Source organism: Nelumbo nucifera, chromosome 2 (genome assembly GCF_055504915.1).
Source record: "Nelumbo nucifera cultivar China Antique chromosome 2, China Antique-T2T, whole genome shotgun sequence".
Taxonomy (NCBI): domain Eukaryota; kingdom Viridiplantae; phylum Streptophyta; class Magnoliopsida; order Proteales; family Nelumbonaceae; genus Nelumbo; species Nelumbo nucifera.
The window spans coordinates 50,574,417-50,597,503 of NC_142650.1; the positions used below are offsets into that span (position 1 = coordinate 50,574,417).

Here is a 23,087-nt window from a genome sequence, read left to right on the forward strand (position 1 = left end):
ATCCCCAACCCCATTGGGTCGGGGAAGTCGGGTCTCGTCAAGGATGGGGAAAATTGCCTTCCCTAGTTCCAATAACCTAAATAATCTAATATCCTAAAATTTCTCCTAAACAACCTCTCCCACTATCCCCAACTTTCTCCTAAGTTATATCTAATTTAGTAAAGAGTTTCTCTCCTAAATTATCTCTAATTCTTATTTATCTTCTCCCCCACTTTTTATCTACATCTATCGAAAGAAAGTTTGAATTAAAAAAGGATAAATCTCTTAAACTACCTGTTCACGAAATTGACAAAATGTACCTTACTATTTACGTACTATCTTAAAGTACCCTTAAGTTTTCTAACAATTAACATTGCCATTAAGTGCTAACAGAAGGAAATGAAATGTCAAATCTGCCCTCCACTATTCCTCAAATTCCATCCCTTGTTTCACTGTCCGCCTCTGCTCTCTCTCCATTCTCAGACCTCCCCCTCCGCCTCTGAACTCTTGTACAAGAATAATTGTGGGGATCCTTGTGGATCGAACTGCAATGAATAATCCCCAGATGTTGGGTCGTCTGGGGACTTCAAAGATCAACCTCACGCTGCTTTCCAGCAAATATGAGCCTCTACTGATTTGGTGGGATCGTTGGCGATGAATACAACAAGCACACACTCTCCAATGTTTAGTACCGAAGAAGCGACGAAACTGGTATCATGGAATGCCTGAAGAGCTCTGCCAACACTTTTGAATGTTGTAGTTTGCAAGATTCTATCCATCCTTAAGCTGGTTTCCAACAAAAATAAGCCTCTTGTCGGCATCTATATCCAAGTGCGTGGAGAGGTACGCCGCTGCTGCAACGACGGTGATGAAACAGGAGCAAGAGGGAATGAGAGAGAGAGAGAGAGAGAGAGAGAAGGGAAGGAAGAGAGAAAGAAAAGGAGGGAGCCCTTGGCTAGTGGTTGTGTCGCCTGCAATGGCTGTGTCAAGAGGTAGAGAGAGAATGAAGGGCTCGTCACTTGCACCGTCGAGCAATCTTCGGGCAAAAAAGTAGTGGTCATCATCATTTTTTGCTACGATGATGCCGGTGGTAGTTCTCTGTTCACCGTCAAGAAGACGATGAATAGAGATGAAGATGGAGGAAGGAGAAGCAGAGGAAGAAGGTGAAAGAGAAGAAGAAGAGAGGGAAAGAGAGAGGGAATGGAGGGGTCAGCCACTACTACAACTTGCAACAATGGCAGTGATGAAATAGGGGCGAGAGGGAATGGGGGAAAGAGAGAGAGAGAGAGAGAGAGAGAGAGAGAGAGAGAAGGGAAGGAAGAGAGAAAGAGAAGGAGGGAGGAGAAAGAGAAAGAGAAGGAGGGAGGAGAAAGAGAAGAAGAAGAGGAGGAAAGAGAGGGGGAAGAGACCTTGCTGGAGGTGGAGGGGATCAATGCAGGTTCACCGCCGTTGTGCCGAGAGTTGGAAGTGACGATGAACAATGTTTTTCTCTCTCCCTCTCGCCCCTATTTCATCACCGCTGCTACAACGGCGGACCTCTCTAGTAGCTGCTCTCTCTCTCTCTCTCTCTCCCTGTCCCCTTCGTTCTCTCTCTCCCTCTCGCCCCTATTTCATCGCTGTCGTTGCTCGGCCTTCTGGTAGGGTCTCAAAATTGGCAGAAATTCCACAATTTCCACCAAATTCTTTGTCATTGACTTCGGCCGGCCCTGTTCTTTAGTAGATCTGGGACATGTTCTTTGTCACTAAATGGGGTTGCTGTAGTAGATGCAACCAGCCACCGTAGAAGGAGGTGGCCATTGTAGAAGGGATGAGGGCAATATTAGGTTTTAAAAAATTTTCAACGTCACATAGTGTTATGGGTGTATGGATTTTAACAGAAAATTAACGGATGCTAACGGCAGGGGTAGAGCTAATCAATTGTCAGAAAACTTAGGAATACTATAAGACAATACGTAAACAGTAAGGTACAATTAGTCAATTTTGCAAACAGTAGGGGTAGTTTAAGAGAATTTCCCATTAAAAATTTGAAGAATTATTTAAATATTCTAACAAAATTATATAATAACTTTAAAAATATTTACTAAAAGGACAAAAAATAATTATAATCAATTAATAATATTATTAATAATTATATATTTTTATAAAATTCATCATGAAATTATGTACAAACAATATAAATTATGATTTTTTGGATTATTCAATCTAAATGTTATTCAAATAATAAAAATCTAACATTAAAAATGAAATATTATTTAAAATTTTCAATAACTAAATATCTTAAATATTAAAATATTAAAATTAATATTTAAAATAGTTACTGAATAACCTTCAATTATAATCAATAGATTAAGATTTTAAATATTTAGTTAAATAACTAAATATTTTAAATAACGAAATATTTAGCATAACTAGATTTTAAATAGTTAAAATAAAAAAATTATGTATTAATAGTACTATAATTTTATGGATTATTAAACTCAACAAGTAATTAATATTTTAAAATTTAAATAATGATATTATTTCAGTAAATAAATAATATTGTAAATAACAAATTTCATTTATACCAATTAATAATTCTAGAAAACAACTTTGAAAAAAATATTGTTTATTAATAATAATTTTAAAAGCTTAATCTTTATTTATTATATATTTATCTATACTAAAATTAATATTTATTGTATTTCAGTAATTATTTATTGTTTTTCTGATAAATATATTTTCAATAATTATGTATAAATATATTTTTATTTTATTATTTAATAGAGAATATTCAATAATTATTGGAATTTAAAATACTGTTATTTGGCTTTTTAAATTTGACTTATTATGTATTTTTGCTATAAATTTTAACAATTATTGGAGATTAAACTATTGTTCACTGGTTGGTTCAGTTCAGTTGTAGGTTGTTTGGTCAACCAAATAAACCTAGTCAAGTTGGGGGGTTGGTCACTCAGGTTATATCGGTTTGGGTCAATTTTCAGTTTGGTCGGTTGGTTAAAAAATTTAAACTTAAAAAATTAAATTTAAAAATTAAGTTTAAATTAAAAAAAATTACAATGGAATTATTTAGAAATTAAATTTATGATATAAACTATTTTAGCTTAATAAATATTGGAATTTTCCCTCTTTCCCATATTAAAAAATATATTTAAAATATAATATATCATATATATATATAATATAATATATCATATATAATATAATATATCATATATATATATATATATATATATATATATATATATATACATGGTTGAGTCATTCCATTTTAGTCAGTTTACAAATGGCCAAAGCGAAACTGATCCAACCCAGTTGGGTTGGGAAATTGTTGAACTAAAGCCTACTGGAAATACTAGAAATTGGATTGGTCAGTTTCATTAGTTTGATTCAGAACGGAAACAAGGCGGGGCAGGGACGAGGAGCCTTTCTCCATCCCCATCCACGTCCCCATCCCCACTTCCCGTGATTCTTTATAATGTCAATCATTATGTTTTTTGTTTTTATTTTATTTAAAAAATAAAATAATTAATTAAAATTTACAATCCTATTAGAAAAGATTCAAACACATTCAACCATATTTTTAAAAATATTGACATATAGACGTATGTGTACATATATACATATATAAATGTATGCGTATATATACATACATATTAGAAGGAATCCCATGGGACGGGGATCAGGATCCACACGGGGCAGGGAGTGCTCTCCCCATCCCCGCCAACAAGGATGAAAATTTCCTCATCTCTGTTCTCGTGGGGGGAAAATCATCCCCATCCCCACCCCATTTGGGGCAAATCCCCACAGGGATCGGGGAAATGAGGAAAATTGCCATCCCTAAGTTTGATAAACAACCCTATCTAAAATATTGTTATTTTTGTATTGTAAAAAATTATTAAAAGTATTATATAAAATATAGATGATTATTAATTATTATATAAAACAATTGTATACTCTTACATGTTTCTATTATTTATCTTTAACTTAATAGTGCATAGCACCGGTCCCTACTAGTAAATATATAAATAAATGGAATGGACACAACACACAAACATTCCACTGATGTACATTGGCAACTTTTAAATTTGCGAAATTGTCAAAAACTCACCATGAGTTTTTAACATTTCTCTTAAACTCACTACAACTCTTCAAAATGTCTAAAACTCACCATGTCACTAACTTGACGTTAAAGAGACTAATGGTTGCTAATATATTACCATTTTAACCTTCACAAAAAATATAAAATATATACATATATTTTAATATTTAGACATGAAGAAAAGGAAAAAGTTCAAAAAATATTTTCAAATATAAAATACATATAAAAACACAGAAATTACAAGAAATATAAAAATTATAGAAATTTCATACAAAATAAAATACTATTTTCAAATTATAGAAACTATAGAAATTGAAAAACAAAATCAGAAAATAAAAATTATAGAAAAAACACGAAAAATTATAGAAAAATACAGAAATTGCAAATAAATAACAAAAAAATACAGGAAATTTTATAGATGGTAGAAAACAGAAAAATGTAAAAAAACAGAAATTATAAAAAACATTAGAAATTATAACAAAACACTAAAAATGTAAAAAAAAAAGAAAATTCGAAAATGAAAAAGACCCTTTTCCTCTAACTAGCCATTCAAGGGTGATTTGGTCATAAAAATTGTTATTTATGCTGATGTGGACACCTCTGTTAAGAAACATTAACGGTGCACTTACGGAATGTGAGTTTTGGAAAATAAAAACTTACTGACATGGTGAGTTTTAGATGTTTTGAAAAGTTGTGGTGAGGTTAAGAGAAATGCTGAAAAGTCATGGTGAGTTTTAGACAATTTCCCTTTAAATTTTCACTTAAAATAAAGATATGAATAAGGAAATGTAAAACAAATTTTTTTCAAAAATTTTCCTCCAATTAAAATTTATTTCCACTAGGTCCTCTTTATGTTCAACTTCATTATCATTAGGAGAATTTTACTAAAAGATAAGTATTTATTTATTGTACTTTTAAAAATTAAAAATGTCTTTTTTTCATTCCTAATAGCACAGAGAAAGAATATAAATAAGTATTCTTTTTTCATTTATAATTAATAAAATATGGAACACAAAAACGGGATTTATACTAGATTTACGGGTTAGTCGATACAACTTTTGAAATTAGGAAAATTTGTGGTTTTAGTTGGCATAGAATAAATACCATTTTATTAATCTTCCTTATAATTCAAGCCTTAAGGCCCTTAATAGAATGCTGGTTATATCTTACACGTCCATCAACGGTGTGCTCATTAGAGCGTCTTAGAGACCATGAAGAACAGCTAGTGGTGAAATCTGGGCGGATTGGTAAAGTTTTATGACCAACCCAAGCCCAATTCTGAAGGAGCATTTGGGAGGGCTTCAGTTTTGATTGAATTGCTTTGAAGAAAAAAAACAAGAAGTTGCTGCAAAGTGCTCCCAAATAGGAAGTAAGACTTAGACCTTTGGCCCTCCTGGTTCGACCAAACCCAGAGTTTTCCAACTCAAAGCCTAGCCTGAGCTGAACTCAAATGTAATTTGGTCTGAGCTCATGTTAGTATGGGCTCGGATGGATATGGCTATGAATGGTGTTAATGGACCGGTTTTAGATTGAACCCCATCCAGTCCAAAATCAATTTAGACAGATTGGATAGATCAACAAGACATATTGGATTGGAACAATCTGGTTCAAAATATTTATTTGATTGGATTGGACATGGTTCATTCGTAATAAATTTATACTGGATTGGGTTGGATTAAATCAGTATCTAGTTCATTGATATAAGATAATAATATAAGTGTCAATGGATCAGATTGGATTGAAACCAATCTAAATTAAAATAAATTTGAACAGATTGAATGATTCAGACATTAAATTGAACCGATCCAAAATAATCCAAAATATTCATTAGATTATATTAGACCTGACGCATTTGTAATGAATTGGACCAAACCCAATACAATTGACACCCCTTATTGCCCAGGTAGGTTGATTGGGTCTAAAACGTCTTCGTACTTATGTTTTCCCTTTTCATCTGCGCTTTATGATCAAATTAAGAATTTGAGTATGAGAAAAATATATATCAGTTCAATATAGAAATTGTGATTGTTAATTGTTAATGGATTACCTGAATCAATTAGTTTGTTTTACAGCCTACTTGTCTGTCATAAATAAATCAAGAGAAGTTTCGTAAAGTCTTGTCTTCTCTTATTAATAAATATCCAATCAGAAGCAGATCTGTTGACCGCAATACATTTCTGGCCATGCACGTTTACCCAGCCGCACATCGAAAAAATTGGCAATCTAAATTACAACAGATGTTCCCGATGTGTGGCTGGATTAACATGGCCAAACCCACCCCACCCCCAAAACCTTGATAGCTCATACAGGATTCTCCGGGTTAGAATCCCCAGTACTTGTATTGGAGGTAAATGAGAAACAAGCAAGCCCTATTGCATTTTCTGTGATTCCTCTGGTTCTGTGGCCAATAGCACAAAAAACAAGTCAAATTTACTACTAGCAGTCGCGGATCCCTACTTGATTCGGTTTTCATGTGTTTGATTAAAGGATTATGATTTGGGCTGGGCTCGGATTGAGAAGACTGGGCTTAACTTCGGGTTTGGTCTAGGTCAGGCCTTAGACTTCAACCACTGCTAGACAAGTTTGTAGGGGTTGGTTTTTAGATTTTGACACATTGATTGGGGCAGGGCTGACTCAACCTAAATCTGGACTAAGTTGCATCCCTAGAGAACAACCAATACAACTGTCGGTGCTGCCTGATATAAAATTGACATGGTCTATTGTGATTAGCGCTATTACAATTCAGGGGTGCAAGTCGGGCAGGTTCAATTCAGCCCTAAAAATTTGTGTTTAAGGCTCGTGCCTGGACCAAGTCCAAGGTCAAGTGATTTTTTTAATACAAGTCCAATACACAATGAAATTTGATGCATTTGGATTGGGCTTGGGCCAGGACGGATTCAGGTTGGCCACTGAGTCCATATAAATATGTATACGTAGATATATGTATATATAAATATATAGCTATATATGTATGTATTGATGTATACATGCTGGGCTCAAATTGAGATTAGATTAGGATAAGATTGGGCCAAATTCAAACTTCCTAAGGACTAGACCAGGCCCAAGTCAAAAAAAGTAAAAAAGCCCAAAGTTTTGGATCCATGCCTAGCCAGTGCAAAATTGCGGGCTGGGTTGGTCTAAGCTCAGGTTGGGTCCACCCAATTTTCACCCCTATTACAATTTTGACTTTGTTGTGTGATAATACCCAATTAGGACTTTCTTTGATTAGCGCTTGGCACAACCCCGTTCAATAGTTTGTGTTGCCACATGGCTTCCATCAATGTCATTATTCCATGGTATTGAGGTGGCATTCGGTAGTGTGTAAATATCGTGGACAGGAGCGCTTTGGTCCTATCCACAGTAAGATATGGTGTTCTATTATGTATGGACGGTCTCCGTCCACAAAATAGCGTGGACAGGGACGGTTCACACCCCAATTTATCGTTCACAGTATTTTCTCGTGAATGGTTCACACCATTTTGTGGGAAGGTTTCAATATAACGCACCTGCATTACATTGGTCCAATTACTCTCATTTTATTTAATTTTTTTAATAATTTTTATTTTTTAATATTGTATCAATAAAATAATAATTTTTAATGTTAATTCTAGCATAAGTCCGACTGTTCTCCTTCTCAACTCTTTTTTCATTATTTAAATATTTTTATCAATAAAATAATATTTAAAATATTAATTTTTTATTTTTTAATATTTTTTTAATTATTTAAAAAATACAATTGTTGTCTACATATTGATTCTTTTTTTCTTCAATTTATTTACCATATAAAATGCAAAAACTAGACATTTATGATCAATTGTTGTCTACATATTGGTGTGGACTGGTCCACACCACACCTACAGAATGCCACTATGGGTGTGGACAGGTCCGGTCCACACAATTTATCCACAATTCTGAATAATTGTGGACTACGGTGTGGTGTGGATTGGTCCCTGCCACAAGGTGAGGTGTGGACCAGTCCACACCTACTAATTTCTCATCCACACTATAGAACACCTCCTGAATTATACCTTGAATTTTTTTTTGTCGTGCCCCACTCCGTGCATGATCTAGCTTGTATTTGTGAAGAAAAACTAAAATTGGGACATTCTCCTCACGCAAGGCGCTTCACAACGACCTCACAAGCACAGCCCACCATACATTGGGAACATCTCCTGTAAATAATAACACATAAGTACCGAAGATGTTCCTAATGCATTGTGGGATGTGTCTGTGAGGTCGATATGAGGTGTCATGTGTGAGGAGCAGATCCGGTCTCGAAAAATTGAAGGAAAATTTTTATTGAAGTCATTAGTGGATGCAAGGGGACTTGCAACAAGATTTGCAGTAAGGACTTGTAGCTAGATTGGATTAGGGTTTTGCAAGGTTTGCAATTCCTATCCCATTCTCTAGTTATGGGTCCATGCTTCTTTTCTGGTATTTTTGAAATTTTATATTTTTAAAATTAAACAAAATAACTCAAGCAGCCAATATCTTTAAGGCTATTCTCATTCTCTCTCCTCATTTACTTAAAATCTTTCTTTCCTCTTTCTCAATAACTCTACCAATTATCTCACCTCATTAATTATGCCATTAAGGCTCTTTATTACTCCATTAAATTGCCTAAAATTCATCAATTCTATCTATATCCATTTCAATTTAATTATGATTTTATATCCATTAGATATATTTTCATTTAATTATAGTTATTAATAAAAAATTATATTTAATTATAATTTATAACCTAATTAATATTCAATGGTAGATTATTAAGGTCAACAATCTACTTCCATTTAAAACATAATTAAGTTTTAAGTTAATTAATCAAGTTGCATTTCAGAATAAATATAATTTGCTTCACTCAATAATATAATTACTAATATTTGAAATATAAAATTGCATTTAATTATAGTTGTAACCCATCTAAATTTTCTTTCAAATTTAAAATCCACTTAATATACTTGCATTTAATTATAATTATTAATAATGAACTTTGATTATATGTATTAAAAAGTATTAACAAAAAAACCATCAAATTTTAAATTATTCAATAAGAAAATTTAAAATTAATTAATACAAATAAAACATCATAAAAATTATAACCCATTTACATTCCGTTTGAAAATAATAAAAATAGTTAAACATAATACAAATGATTTAGTAAATTAAATAAATAAAATAAAAAATAATTATTAATTTTTATTATTGATAAAAGTAATATTTATTAATAGAATAAAAATAAATAAATTAACCAAAATTAATAAAATAAATTAAAAACTAATATTCATTCTAATTTCATTTAAAATTAATATATAGTGAATTCATATTATCTAACGAAGTAATATCAAGTTCTTGATTTTGAAATTCATTTTCATTAATTTAAACCCCATGTGCAGGTCAGGCCTGCATTAATAGACCTAAGACCAGCTTGGAAATTTTCAGGCCATTCTTTTCTGAGACAGGCCAAAAATGACCAGCCCTAGGATGAAGGAGATAAACATTTTGCTAAAGCAAATAAGAGAACTCGGTGCTAAGGTACTATTTCAAAATTAGTAGTTCATTTTTCCTCAATTTATTCATTTTTTTGCCAATAAAAATTATAAAAATATTATAGTTTAAAATTTAATCTAATCATTTTGTTGATTATTAGTAATGTCACAAGGCTAGGTAGATATAGCCAAAAAGTAACGCTTGAATTGTATTTAGACCGACTTGGTTCAATTGAGAATGTGATAAAGATCTTTCTGCTTTAATTTTACTTAACAAAGCCCATGCATCTTACTGATTCCAATTATTAATACTCTAAGTATATGTTTGGCATTAATGTTATAGATACAACACCGTTTTCTCATAAAGCAGTGCTGCTGATTTGTGGGTTGGAAACACCATTTTTTCTGAGAAAACGATGTCTTTTTTTTGTTTGGAAATGTTGCTGCTAGGTAGGATGTTTCCTGGAGTAACGACAACATTTTTATTTGGTACAAATGCTTCAGGAAACGTTTTCAGCATTGGTACTGGTACCTATTATCCTATACCACGTCATGTCCCTGTCACTGCCACCTCATGTCCCTATTGGCAGTAATGAGCTGCGGTTCCAGGAAACGCCAAATTCGGCATTGCTCTAAATCATGCCTTGCCGATTTCTAAGGCGTGACTTGGAGTACCGTTGTTTATGCAAACAAACAGATGTTTTCTGAAGCACCATTTTTTTTGATATATCACTGATATATCGCCATTTTCTGAAACAACGACATCGATGCCAAACAAACGCTAAAACCATTTACCCTATTGAATAAAAAAAAAAACCCTACGTATTCAAACACACCGACATTAAACTTGAGCATTTAATTACCACCCACCACGCTGCCACCACCAACCTCCACTCTCTAAAAGAAAATGGAAATTAAACCCGCAAGAGATTCCTATGGCATGGAGTATAGACCACGTTTACATGTGGCATGAGTGCTTGTCTTTTGTGTTGAACTTTGCCATGTAGATTTAATTCACATGACAAAAAAGACCCCAGTTATAATATAGGTGCATTTATTTCAATTGAGGCAAACTCTTTTTCTGATTGAAACATTTGATCTGTATTTTGCCCTTGTTTATAAGAAAACGTGTCATGACATCAAAACAAATTAATTAGAAGAGGTAAAAACAAAACAATAGTAGTTGAAATATTTCATTTTCAAAAAGAAAAAGAAAAACAAAATCCACTTTGGGGAAAAAAAAATGCAGCCAAAAGATAAAAAGAAAGAAAAAAGTGTTAAATTGCCAGCCCAAAGTTGTCTCTAACGAGTTCACATCTCCGCCCACAGCATATCCCGCTGTGTATTTAGAAAATCTCCTGATGATAGTATTAATCTCGATAATATCATTATTGGGAGATGTTCATAATAAACAGCAGATGTCCTGTGGGGCGTTTGTGGGGTGGTTTTTTATAGGGTGGAGATGTGATCTCGTTTCTAACATAGACAAAAGTTTGAGTTGCTTATCATTCCTTCATATAGTCTCAGGTGCATGAAAAATTTCATTTATTTAATATGATTCTTTTATTTTATTAGAAAATATAAGACTTAATAAGATTGATTGAGTCACTGATTCTAAGGGCACATTTGGTTTTATAGTCAGATTCGAATTGGAATCGGAATAGATTTTCATTCTAAAGAGAGGGAAGGAAATAGTTATTCCCTCGTATGGGGAATGTCATTCCACTAGGAATGGGAATAAGATTTCGATTCCGTCTAACTAAATAATTAGAATTAGAATGAACCATTCCGATTCCAGACCCTAAAAACATTACGGACCATAAATGTTACTTGCCCAGACCTCCTAAAATCACGGCATCCATCCACACATCAAAAATATACTCCATACATGCATATTATGTTAAATTCATGGGGAGATATTGCCTATACACGACTAAATGCTATGCTCTGCACAAGATTTCTGCTTTCAGGAGACCCAATTGCAAAGTGTCATTCACTACCATGATAGAATCTTATTTCAGTTTCTTATAAAATGCACCACAATAAAAACGCTTTCTTTTAATCCATGGCATGTTTTACAACCGACTGTATTTGATACTGAAACACAAAAGTATCACAAATTTCAGAACTCATTTCTTATGTTTCAAAACACATCCACCACAGTCTTTTACTTGTATTCAAATTATAAGTAAAAGCAAGTTGGTTTTATTTTCAAAAAAAAAAAAAAAATTCATGCTTTTAAAACCATCAAATTATAATTTCTAAAATGACAAATTTTCACCCTTCAAACATTTGCAAAATAAATTAAAGAAAAATACATACACAACCTATAACATATTTCTATATTTTTGTTTTGAGAAATATTTTATTTTCAAACAAGAAAATTTTAATTTGTTTTTTATATTAAAAATATAGAAAATAATTCACACTTCAAAATACTCTCTTCATCACAAAACACACCACAAACAGCCATTGCAGCTGTACATCGGGAACATCTTACCACAAGGGAGATGTTTCGAATGCATGGCTGCAAAGGCATGTCACACCTTTTTAAACCACGGTACAGAACAAACCCTAACTCCTAAGTAACTCTAACTCAAGCTTTTTTTTTTTTATAACTCTTTTGGTTTCTTTAATCCTTTTCAGCTGAAAGGAAGACATCGCCCATTTCTGAAGTTTATCTTTCTTTTATTTTATTTTTATTAATTGGAAGGAAGTTACTCATTATATGATCCCATCAATGAGGTCCCACCCCCACCAACCTCATCAACAAGATCAATAATCATAGGAGAAAAGGGTCCCCAGTCCGGCAGTCATCCCCACCATTCATCAGAAACGATCTGATGCTTAAATCCCACCATTCATCAGATACTGTGCTGTGACTTGTGACTTGTTTGGTCAAGTGCGTCGGTTGACGATTATACATTCCTTCCAGGACACAAAAGTGTGCTTGTAACTAACATTTGTTGGTTTTGGAGCCACATATTCTATGTAATTTGTATTTAAATTCAGAGTTGTTGATCTCACCTAACAAGTACCACCAACATCTCTATTTTTTTGGTTTGGATCCACCATGACTCCCTCCACTGCTTTACAAGCTAGAATAAATACTAAAATTTTCAGAGTTGTCAGCTTCCTTAATTTACTGGCAAAATCTGCTCAAATTTTGTTGTAGATTCATCCTTCTTTTCTGATTTGCGGATTACAGGGGCGAATTTATGATCAAAAACAATTCAATTGCAAAGCCATAAATATCTTATATCTCATATCTGTGTGAGAGAGGTGAGAGTCAATTCGCATTGGTCCATCAAAATTAGAAATTTAGAATGGACTCAATATTTTCATTGGCGTGAGTTCTTCATGGAATTGGATGATATTGGACCAATCATCAATCTGTTAGCTTCATATACACTTATCCAACTTATGTTTCTTTAGTCTTTTTCGGGCACGTGTGATGTGGTGTGACCAAGCCACTGGCCCACTATTACAGATTAACATTCACTCAATAGTCAACATAGTTTGTTAGAGCTGTCAATGAATCGGGTCTGGTTCGAGACAGGGAGTATTAGTAGGAGTAGATTAGAGTCGACCCGAGTTTGTATAGTCACCGCTCATTGAAATAGTTTTAGGTTCGAGCTCAAGTTTGAGTTTGATTCGAATTAGAGACTTGAACTCGAGTTCGGCTCAATTCAAAGCTCACAAGTTCGAACTCAGCTTGGCTCAAACTCAACTATAAGCTAAGTTTTATTTTTAAAAATAAAAATTATACATATAAAAATATTTTTTTATTTTACATACAACAAAATAAGAATCATAAAAATTTATTTATTATTATATATATAAAATAAAAAAATATACATATAAGAATTATTTTTATTTCACATACAAAAAAATAAAAATTATAAAAAAATATTTACTATCATACATAAAAAAATAAAAATATTATTATATATAATAAAAATTATTTATTTTATATATATTTATATATTTATATGTATATGTATGTATGTGCATAATAAAAAATATTTATTTATTATATTAGGCTTGTGAGTTTCACTGGGCTCAAGCTCAGCTCAATTAGAAAACGAGCCTGTGTATCAGGCTTAAGCTTGGCTCAAAACTCAGTTTAAATCGAGTCAAGCCAAGCTTTTCACGAGCCGAACTCAAATAGCTCATGAAAAACTCAGCTTATGGCCACTCCTAAATATCAGTCCCTTTCCAATTAGTGATTGAAGCAATGATAAAGACCCTGAACCCTACCACTTATTAATCAGGAGAATCGGGTCTGACCCGATTAATACTTGACATATACATTTATCAAGTATAATAACAATTGAGAATTTTATATTGATAATATAACCTTGATAAAAGTGACATTAAAAACTTCACTGTTTATTTGTTGATAAAATATATGTTTTTAATCATATATTTTTTATTTATTACCTATGAAATTTATTCTTATAGACATAAAATATAACAAAAATTATAAAAAAAAAACACAGAAGCTTTGCATATATTATCAACTATATAATCAGTTTATATAAACAGATCCAATTATTAACCATGACAAAGTCATAGAATCAGAAACGGGTATATAATTGGTTGGGTCACTTCAATTCTATTAGATAGACCCAATCCATTGACAGTCCTATATTGTCTAGTAATAATTTGTAAGATATTGAGCACCTTTATCAATAATTTTATTATATTAAAATTGCAATTTTTAAACTGCCCATTTACAAATTGATTGCTTTTCACTCAAATTTCTAAACTGCCCTTTTAGAAATTGGTCGTTTCTCGTTTGCTACTTTACCAACAGCCCAAGAACCTCAAGACTTGGATTTTAGAACATGTCAGGCCAAGTCTCAATAACTCACTTTAGACAGCTCTCTTTTACTCAGTAGGTTCTGGCATCAATCGTTACACACTTAACCTTGAAGATTGATTGTAACTTGTAAGGGGCCAAAAGCTAATAAATATAGATTAAGGGGCCAATAGTTAATAAACATAAATGGATATAAGTAAAAATATAAATGAGATTGTGAAAAATCTTAAATCATTTGAGGGGGGTTTTTCCCTAAAAGGTTTTCTTTAAAACCAAACACAACAGCCACCCCTGGTTTTGCCCTAAAAAGGTTTTCTTTAAAACCAAACACACTATTACAGGTTTTATAGCTTTTAAGTACGGACAGGCCCACTTCAGATTTTTGAATTCCAGTCTAATCGATGCAGATTTTAAAAAGACATGCAAATACAATTTTTGAAAATTTTAGATAGATTTCCACGCCAACTAAGCATTTTACTATGCCTATGAGATGGCAATACAACGTGGAATTCACATCACATTCTTTCTTATTTCTCTTTTAATTTTGAAAAATTTCTCTTTTAATTTTGAAATTGCCCTTAACATATAAAGACTAAAATGACCCTGCTTAAAAAAAGAAGGGTCTAGTGATCTTTCCCGCTCTCTCTCCTCTTTCGTTGTCTCTCCCACTCTAACCTCTCTTCCTACAACTTTGTTTCAAAAATTTCTTCTCTATCTCTTGTAACTTTGAGGTTACGCTTTAAGTATTTTCATCTTTAAACTCCACACTAGGGCTTTCCCCAATACAACAACCCTAACTGAAGCATTAGAAATTGTCAATTGAACACCGGTGTGATTAACATGTATCTAACTATCAAAATCTGAAATGGGCTTGTCTCTACTTTTCCCAAATCTGAAATGGGCTGGGTTGGATTGGAATTCATAAATCTAAAATGAGCCTGTCTGTACTTTTCCCATATAAAAATTTCTTGACTTTCGAAACATGAGTCTAAGTCATAAGCGGTTTAAGGTTTAACCTTCAAGACTCTTACCAAAAATAAAAGAAAGACTTCAAGACGTTAATATCAATTTTTTCACACTCACTTACGTTGTATTTGGTTCCAGTATTGTTTTTTTGAAGAGGAAATCTACTCGAAACATTTTACCTTTAATAATACAAAACATTTGAAGTAGAAACAGAATGGTGCCAAACCATGGTTTGAAAATCAAGCAGAACCTGATGGTTGAACCAGTTGACCCAAGAACCGATCAGGTAATCAGTTCTGTTTCACTCTAAAACCACTTTTTGGTCAAAAATCGTTGATTTGATCAGTCACCCAATGACTCAGATAGTTGAACTGTTGATCTGGACAATGGTTTTTAGCTATTTTTTCATTTTACTTTTTTAGTCAAAACAAGGTCATCTGTTCGAACCAGACGATTGGACCATTTCAACCCAGGAACTGGTCCCAAAAACAATTGTGTCCAGTCCGGTTTTAAAAACCTTGTATCAAACATAACTTTAATGTTAATTAAAAGAAAAGGTAACTTTTGTAGTGTTGATCACGTACGCTTCATTTCTCAACCTTTACAGCGGATGGTTATTTTTGGTGGAAGCCATGCTCTTTTTCTTCATAATTTGGGTTCCCAATCGTCGCTGCTTGCCTTAATTCATGGCTTCCATCTCACTCAGCGTGACTTTTCAGCATTTTTCTTAAATTCATCATAATTTTTTAAAACATTCAGAAAACCTTGCGTTAGTGGCTTTTTATTTTCCAAACTCACCATCTCTTAGATCACTGTTAGTGTTCATTGACAAAAATTGTCTACATCAACATAAATGAAATATTTATGATCAAACTACCCCTAAACGACTTGTTAGCCTTATTAAAATGACAATTGTACTGTGCAAGTAGATATGGAGCTTAAGATGAGTTTGATTTGAATCAAAAGCATTCTTTCTTTTATTTTTTTTTTTATTTGAAGTTTCCTTTTTTACTTGAATATGTAAATTGGGTAGAAAATTCTTTAGACTGAAATATTTGAGAAATATTTTTGCTGTTATTTTATCAAAGTTTTGCTTTATTTTATATTTATAATAAAACAAACGCTAAATTAGCAATTTACCAGCATCCGTTATTCTATTTAACATCAACTTATTAACATGAGGTTCCCTGGACATTTTGAAAAGTTATGATAGTTCTAAGAGAAATGATGAAAAGTCATATAAGTTTTAGACAATTTCACTAAAATGGTCAATTTAGAAAGAGTACAAATGCAAGCATAAATATATACAGTACAAATACATGCAAAATAATACAAATACAAGATTTGCACTCTACAAATTTGTATTTATACTCTTTCCAACTGAGCCTAATAGAAAAAACAGAAAGTACAGAAAATTAACAGTACAAACAGTGAAACATATCATTTCCTTTAGGGAGAATGATGGTTCAGTCCAGGGTCAGAATTTGTAGGATCAAAGTACATTTTGGGTAGGTCCCAGCTCGGAATTGATGCCAATTCACAAGCGGGTATAGGTGCATAGAGTGTGGGTTTTTTACCTTTTGAATGTTTATAATTTTGTAGTGGAAATCAGAAATTTGCATTGGGCCTGTCCGTACTTCTCCATTTCCTTTATTTATTGATTATAGAAAAAAAAAACAATTTTTGGCACTTTCTGCCCAATGGGTATGATTTAAAAGGGAAATTGTTACTCACCATGAGTTTTCAGCATTTCTTTTAAACTCACCACAACTTTTCAAAACTTCTAAAACTCACCATGTCATTAAGTTTTTATTTTCCAAAACTCACCTTCCATTAGTGCACCATTAATGTTTCTTAACAAAGGTGTCCACGTCAGCATAAATAACATTTTTTTATGACCAAATCACCCTTGAATGGCGAGTTAGAGGAAAAGGGTCTTTTTCATTTTTCAATTTTCTTTTTTATGTACATTTTAGTGTTTTGTTATAATTTCTAATGTTTTTTATAATTTCTGTTTTTTACATTTCCTATTTTCTACTATCTATAAAATTTCCTGTATTTTTTGTTATTTATTTGCAATTTCTGTGTTGTTCTATAAATTTTGATGTTTTTTATACAATTTTTATTTTCTGATTTTGTTTTTTAATTTCTGTAGTTTCTATAATTTGAAAATAATTTTTTATTTTGTGTGCAGTTTCTATAATTTTTTATATTTTTTGCAATTTCTTTTTCATGTATTTTATATTTGAAAATATTTTTGAACTTTTCCTTCTTTTCATATCTAAATATTAAAATATATATATTATATTTTTCTATAAAGGTTAAAATAGTAATATATTAACAACTATTAGTCTTTAATGTCGAGTTAGTGAGATGGTAAATTTTAGACATTTTAAAAAGTTGTGAGTTTAAGGGAAATGCTGAAAACTCATGACAATTTCCCTTAAAATTATATCTTTAGAGCCTGGGTTTTATTTATTTGGATGAATATGTTATTTTTCTTTCTTGAATAACTTGATCTTTTCTTTTTTACTTTTTAATCTCAAATTGTTGTTTGAATTGTTTAATTTTTTTCTTTTTTTCTTAAGGAAACTTTACGAGCCTGAAAGTCATCTTTGTATTGGCTTGAAGGCTTAAGCCTGCGATGACATGTAGCTTCATTCGTTGAACTGTTGAAGTCGGTTATATGGGTTTTGTCTGAACATGGATTTAATTTCTTCCCTTTTCCTTTTTTCTGCAAAACTGGTCTTTGAGTTTAATTATGAATTTAATATATGGGGTGTTACTGAAAAACCAGTCTTAAATGAATGGTTTAAAATGATTTTTCATTTCTTCTATTTTTTACCTCTTGTTTTGTTTGTTAGTGTAAAGTATGCCTGAAACCAGAAAACGTGTTGAATGTGAGTATGTTCTAGTTCAGCTAGTTTCTGTTAAATCTGACTTTTTTTAATTGCTGGGATAGTGAAATCTGAGGGGTAGAATTTTTATGGGTTTTGGGTATTTAAGAAGCTCTCGGTCTCCTCGTTTCCCCGTAAGAGAAGTCGTAGTTTCTTTTTCTCTTCTGAGATCTACTGCTTCCAGCTATCTATTCCCGTTTTTTGTATTCTCTTTTTAGATCTTTCGGAAGTAAACCAGAGGGAGCAAAAGAAGGTAATGTTGCTCTGACCTTCAAGCTTCAAGCAGAATACATGAATCAATTATAGCCTAAGTGTTCGTGATCTCATGATCTGTTTGTACTGCTAATTTTCTGTTCAAAGAGAATCTGTCGGTTTCTCATTTTGGTTTGCTGCCTGACCTCCCTCTAATTGTTTGCTGTGAATTGGTCTCCGAGAGACGTCCTCATTCTTTTCTGTTGTATATTTTAATGGGTTCTCTTGTATGTTGAATGAATCTGCACATAATGCACAAATTGAGACATTTTTGGAAGATCTGATATCTACGACTGTAACTCAAGGCTGTCATTTCCGTTGGCTTTCATTTACCGAATTCTAACTAGGAATCGAGCTTTTTTTTGAAGGATTGACTGGAAATCCAATTAGAGAAGCCATATGTTTGGGAAATTTCATCAATTTCTCCTTAAAACTCTGGATCTGTTGGTCAGATCCTTGTTTTATTCTCGTGACAACTGTTTCTATTTGTCTGTCTGTTAGTTCGTTATGTATTCCTTAGAATTGTTACTATTTCTCACTCCATGGAGTTTCTTTGATTTCTTTGCACTGAAAAAAAAAAAAAACTAGCCTTTTCCTATTGCTATCACCTTCTACCCTCCTCCTTCAAAAATGGATAATTTTCAATTTCTTGTTTGAAATGGAACTCAGTCACAAACACTTTCGTGGATAATTTCTTGATAATATTGTGTTCCTTTAATGCGTTAGCAGAATTCTACTTTTATCCATTAGTGCTCTATGAGCAAATACACATGATAGCTCTGCATCCTGTTAGCTAGACTCTAGCTATTCTTCCCCCCTCCTTGCTGCCTTGCTGGTATATAATTTATATATAGATCTAGAACTTGTGAGTTGTGACCTTGAATTTTTTTTCTCTGGAATGATATGAAACCCATTGTTGCAGGTTATCAATTAAAATTGAAAATGGTGAAGATCTGTTGCATTGGAGCTGGGTATGTCGGTGGACCTACCATGGCTGTCATAGCACTCAAGTGCCCTTCTATTGAAGTGGCTGTTGTGGATATATCAATCCCTCGTATCAATGCCTGGAATAGCGACCAGCTCCCCATCTATGAGCCAGGCCTGGAAGATGTGGTGAAGCAGTGCAGAGGGAGAAACCTTTTCTTCAGCACTGATGTAGAAAAGCATGTAAGCGAGGCAGATATTATTTTTGTATCTGTGAACACCCCAACCAAGACACAGGGCCTTGGTGCAGGCAAAGCTGCTGATCTGACCTACTGGGAGAGTGCAGCACGCATGATAGCTGATGTATCAAAATCCAACAAGATTGTAGTTGAGAAATCAACAGTCCCAGTGAGAACAGCTGAGGCAATTGAGAAGATTTTGACCCACAACAGTAAGGGCATCAACTTCCAAATTCTGTCAAACCCAGAATTCCTTGCTGAGGGGACTGCCATCCAAGACCTCCTCAAACCTGACAGGGTGCTCATTGGAGGCCGGGAGACCCCCAATGGCCAGAAAGCAATCCAAGCGTTGAAGGATGTATATGCCCATTGGGTGCCTGAAGACCGAATTATAGCTACCAACCTATGGTCAGCAGAGCTTTCCAAGCTTGCTGCAAATGCCTTCCTGGCCCAGAGGATCTCATCTGTCAATGCCATGTCTGCACTCTGTGAGGCAACTGGTGCAGATGTTACCCAGGTGTCCCATGCTGTTGGTAAGGACTCTAGGATTGGGCCCAAGTTCCTCAGTGCCAGTGTTGGCTTTGGTGGGTCTTGCTTCCAGAAGGACATCCTGAACCTGGTCTACATCTGTGAATGCAATGGCCTCCCTGAAGTAGCAAACTACTGGAAACAGGTCATCAAGGTGAACGACTACCAGAAGAACCGTTTTGTCAACCGGGTTGTCTCTTCCATGTTCAACACAGTCTCAGGCAAGAAGATTGCTATTCTTGGGTTTGCATTCAAGAAGGACACAGGTGACACAAGGGAGACCCCTACCATTGATGTGTGTAAAGGGCTCTTGGGGGACAAGGCCCGCTTGAGCATTTATGATCCTCAGGTCAATGAGGACCAGATCCAAAGGGACCTCTCAATGAACAAGTTTGACTGGGATCACCCACTTCACCTCCAGCCCCTCAGCCCCACCGCAGTGAAGCAAGTGAATGTTGTTTGGGATGCATACGAGGCAACCAAGGATGCTCATGGTGTCTGCATTTTGACAGAGTGGGATGAGTTTAAGACGCTTGATTACCAGAGGATATATGATAACATGCGGAAACCAGCATTTGTGTTTGATGGCAGGAACATTATTAATGTGGACAAGCTGAGAGAGATTGGTTTCATTGTGTACTCCATAGGGAAGCCCTTGGATCCATGGCTCAAGGACATGCCTGCTGTGGCGTAGAATACAAGTATGGATTGAACACGGCTTGCACTGATCACTCGGAACTGAGATTTGAGGAAGAAAGTTTCATTCTTCAATTTTTCTTTTGAACTGAGATTTGAGGAAGAAAGTTTCATTCTTCAATTTTTCTTTTCTTTTTACTCCTTATTCTGTTTATTGCTATTAGTCTTGGTTGATGTTGTTTCTTACCGGTTCATATTAGGTTGTGTTTGGTACCATTGCTACTTCTACCTCCAATGTTTGATATTGGGGTTGGGCAATAGGATATTTTTTTATATCATTGCTGCTGCTTCATGAATTTGAGTTTCCACTATAAATGCCAATTTTTTAGTGGAAGTGGTTATTTAATGCAATGTGACAAGACCCCAAATAGATGAGTAGAAATGGCAATGGTACCAAACACAGCTCTAATTAAAAACTAGGGCTTATTCCATCTTATGGAAATCAATTAAGAGGCTCTCTATGTTGCCTTACAATGTATTCCGTGACCTGAGATGATCAATTTCTTCTTTTTACTTGGCTTAATAAGCCGTTATAAATGAATTCATTGAAACTTTAGAAAGCATTTGTCATCGATCTTCTGTTATTTTTTTATTCGAACTCTTCTAAAGCTGGGTACCTTGTTTTTCTTTATAACTTCCAAGTTGCTCCTTTTCTTCATTTTACTTCCAACAAAGAGTAGGCGGCTCACATTGCTTTTGATTTTCTTCTTGAATGTTTTATATAAAAATCGTGGGAGGGATTAACTAATAACTCTCCCATTACCCAAGAATATTTCAGGATGCATACAATTGGTGAAATGCGTCTCTGCCTTGTCTTTTCATGGTGTCTCTGGTCTAATTATTGTTGCCAATGGCATACAAATAAGAACATCAAAAACTTGAAGCAGGGTCCCTTTGGCATTGCACCGACAATCCTCACTGCTAGACTAGAGGCTGAGGCTATCCTCCAACCTGCTGCTGCCAGCATTGCTAAGGGTTCCTTGTAATATTCTTGGGGTTAACTCATAACTTATTACTCTCCCATTGCCAATTTGTAGGTTTGAGGTAAAAACAACCTACAATAGTATCAAACACAGCCAACCTTCCTTTTTTCTATCAACACTCAATACTTGCTTAATTCAACTCCTTGACTTTTCCACCAACAGTCGCTCAAGCGTCAATTTCGATTGGCCAACACAATGGAAGACAGCTAGTCTGGTTGGCGAGTTTTCACTACATCATCTCTTTATTAGCGAGGTTTTAGCTCAGGGTTTGTTTGGTTCGTCGTTGAAATCGGAATGGGAATTGGAATGGTCTATTTACGTAATTTGTTTAGTTTAAATAGAATAATAATGGGAATTGGAATAAATAGGAATGAAATTCTATTCTCAAGGAAAAAAGCAGAAAATGACTATTCTCTCAAATAGGGAATGCCATTCTAGTAGGAATTACTGAAATATAATGGGATTTCGATTCCAGACCTCTATTCCTGTGAATCAAACGGGGCCTCAGTTTTGTTCGACTGGATGGATTCATGAGAGTTGAGCTCGACTTAAAAGACGAAAGTCATTACCAGTTTCAGCTCTTAACATCACTCGGACATGGCTTTGGACTGAAACACTAGATTTGGAATGAATGGGTGATTCATTCATTCTAAGAATAAAATTAAAAGAGGAGCGCGAGAATTACCGCAAAATCAGTGGGAGTTGATTCTTCAGGTTACCTTTTGGTCGACCTTTGTGAACTGAGCTTCACAACCACAAAGGAAGACGTCTTTTGAGGCCTATATGAATAGTTAAATAAAGCCTACGCGGTTCACAGTTACACTTACACACATGGCTACGCCCATGGAAAGCAAAACCAAGTAGGTTCCTTTGCTGTGGGCAAAACTGGACCCCACATAAAACATAATGACCCACACCAGATGGTTGAACCGGTGATCCATTTACCTGACCTATCTGGGTCCCAGTTAAGTTAGTTGAACAATGAGTTAACTGATTAGGTTAACTCATTTATTTATTTAGAGAAAATTTCACTTTAGTTTCCTGAACTTTGGGGGTAGTGTCAAGTTAGTACCCAAACTTTCAACCGTGTTATTGCAGTACACCAGTACTTAAATTTTCAAAAAGTGTCAAATTGGTCCATACCGATAATTATCTTTTGAAAATGTCAAAATTACCCTTCAAAACAAGACATAGTTCATTGTCTTTTACCTTT

General features: G+C 33.9%; 1 protein-coding gene across 1 annotated transcript; it reads left to right on the top strand.

Annotated features, from left to right (window-relative positions):
• Positions 1-18,292: 18,292 nt before the first annotated feature.
• LOC104601106 (UDP-glucose 6-dehydrogenase 4-like) lies at positions 18,293-21,206 on the top strand. Its single transcript, XM_010264302.3, has 2 exons — positions 18,293-18,505; positions 19,427-21,206. The coding sequence occupies exon 2, from the start codon at positions 19,447-19,449 to the stop codon at positions 20,887-20,889; it is 1,443 nt and encodes a 480-aa protein (XP_010262604.1). The 5' UTR covers positions 18,293-18,505; positions 19,427-19,446; the 3' UTR covers positions 20,890-21,206.
• Positions 21,207-23,087: the final 1,881 nt, after the last annotated feature.

Coding starts and splice junctions, on each gene's coding strand:
- LOC104601106 (XM_010264302.3), top strand. CDS start 19,447: ATGGTGAAGATCTGTTGCATTGGAGCTGGGTATGTCGGTGGACCTACC.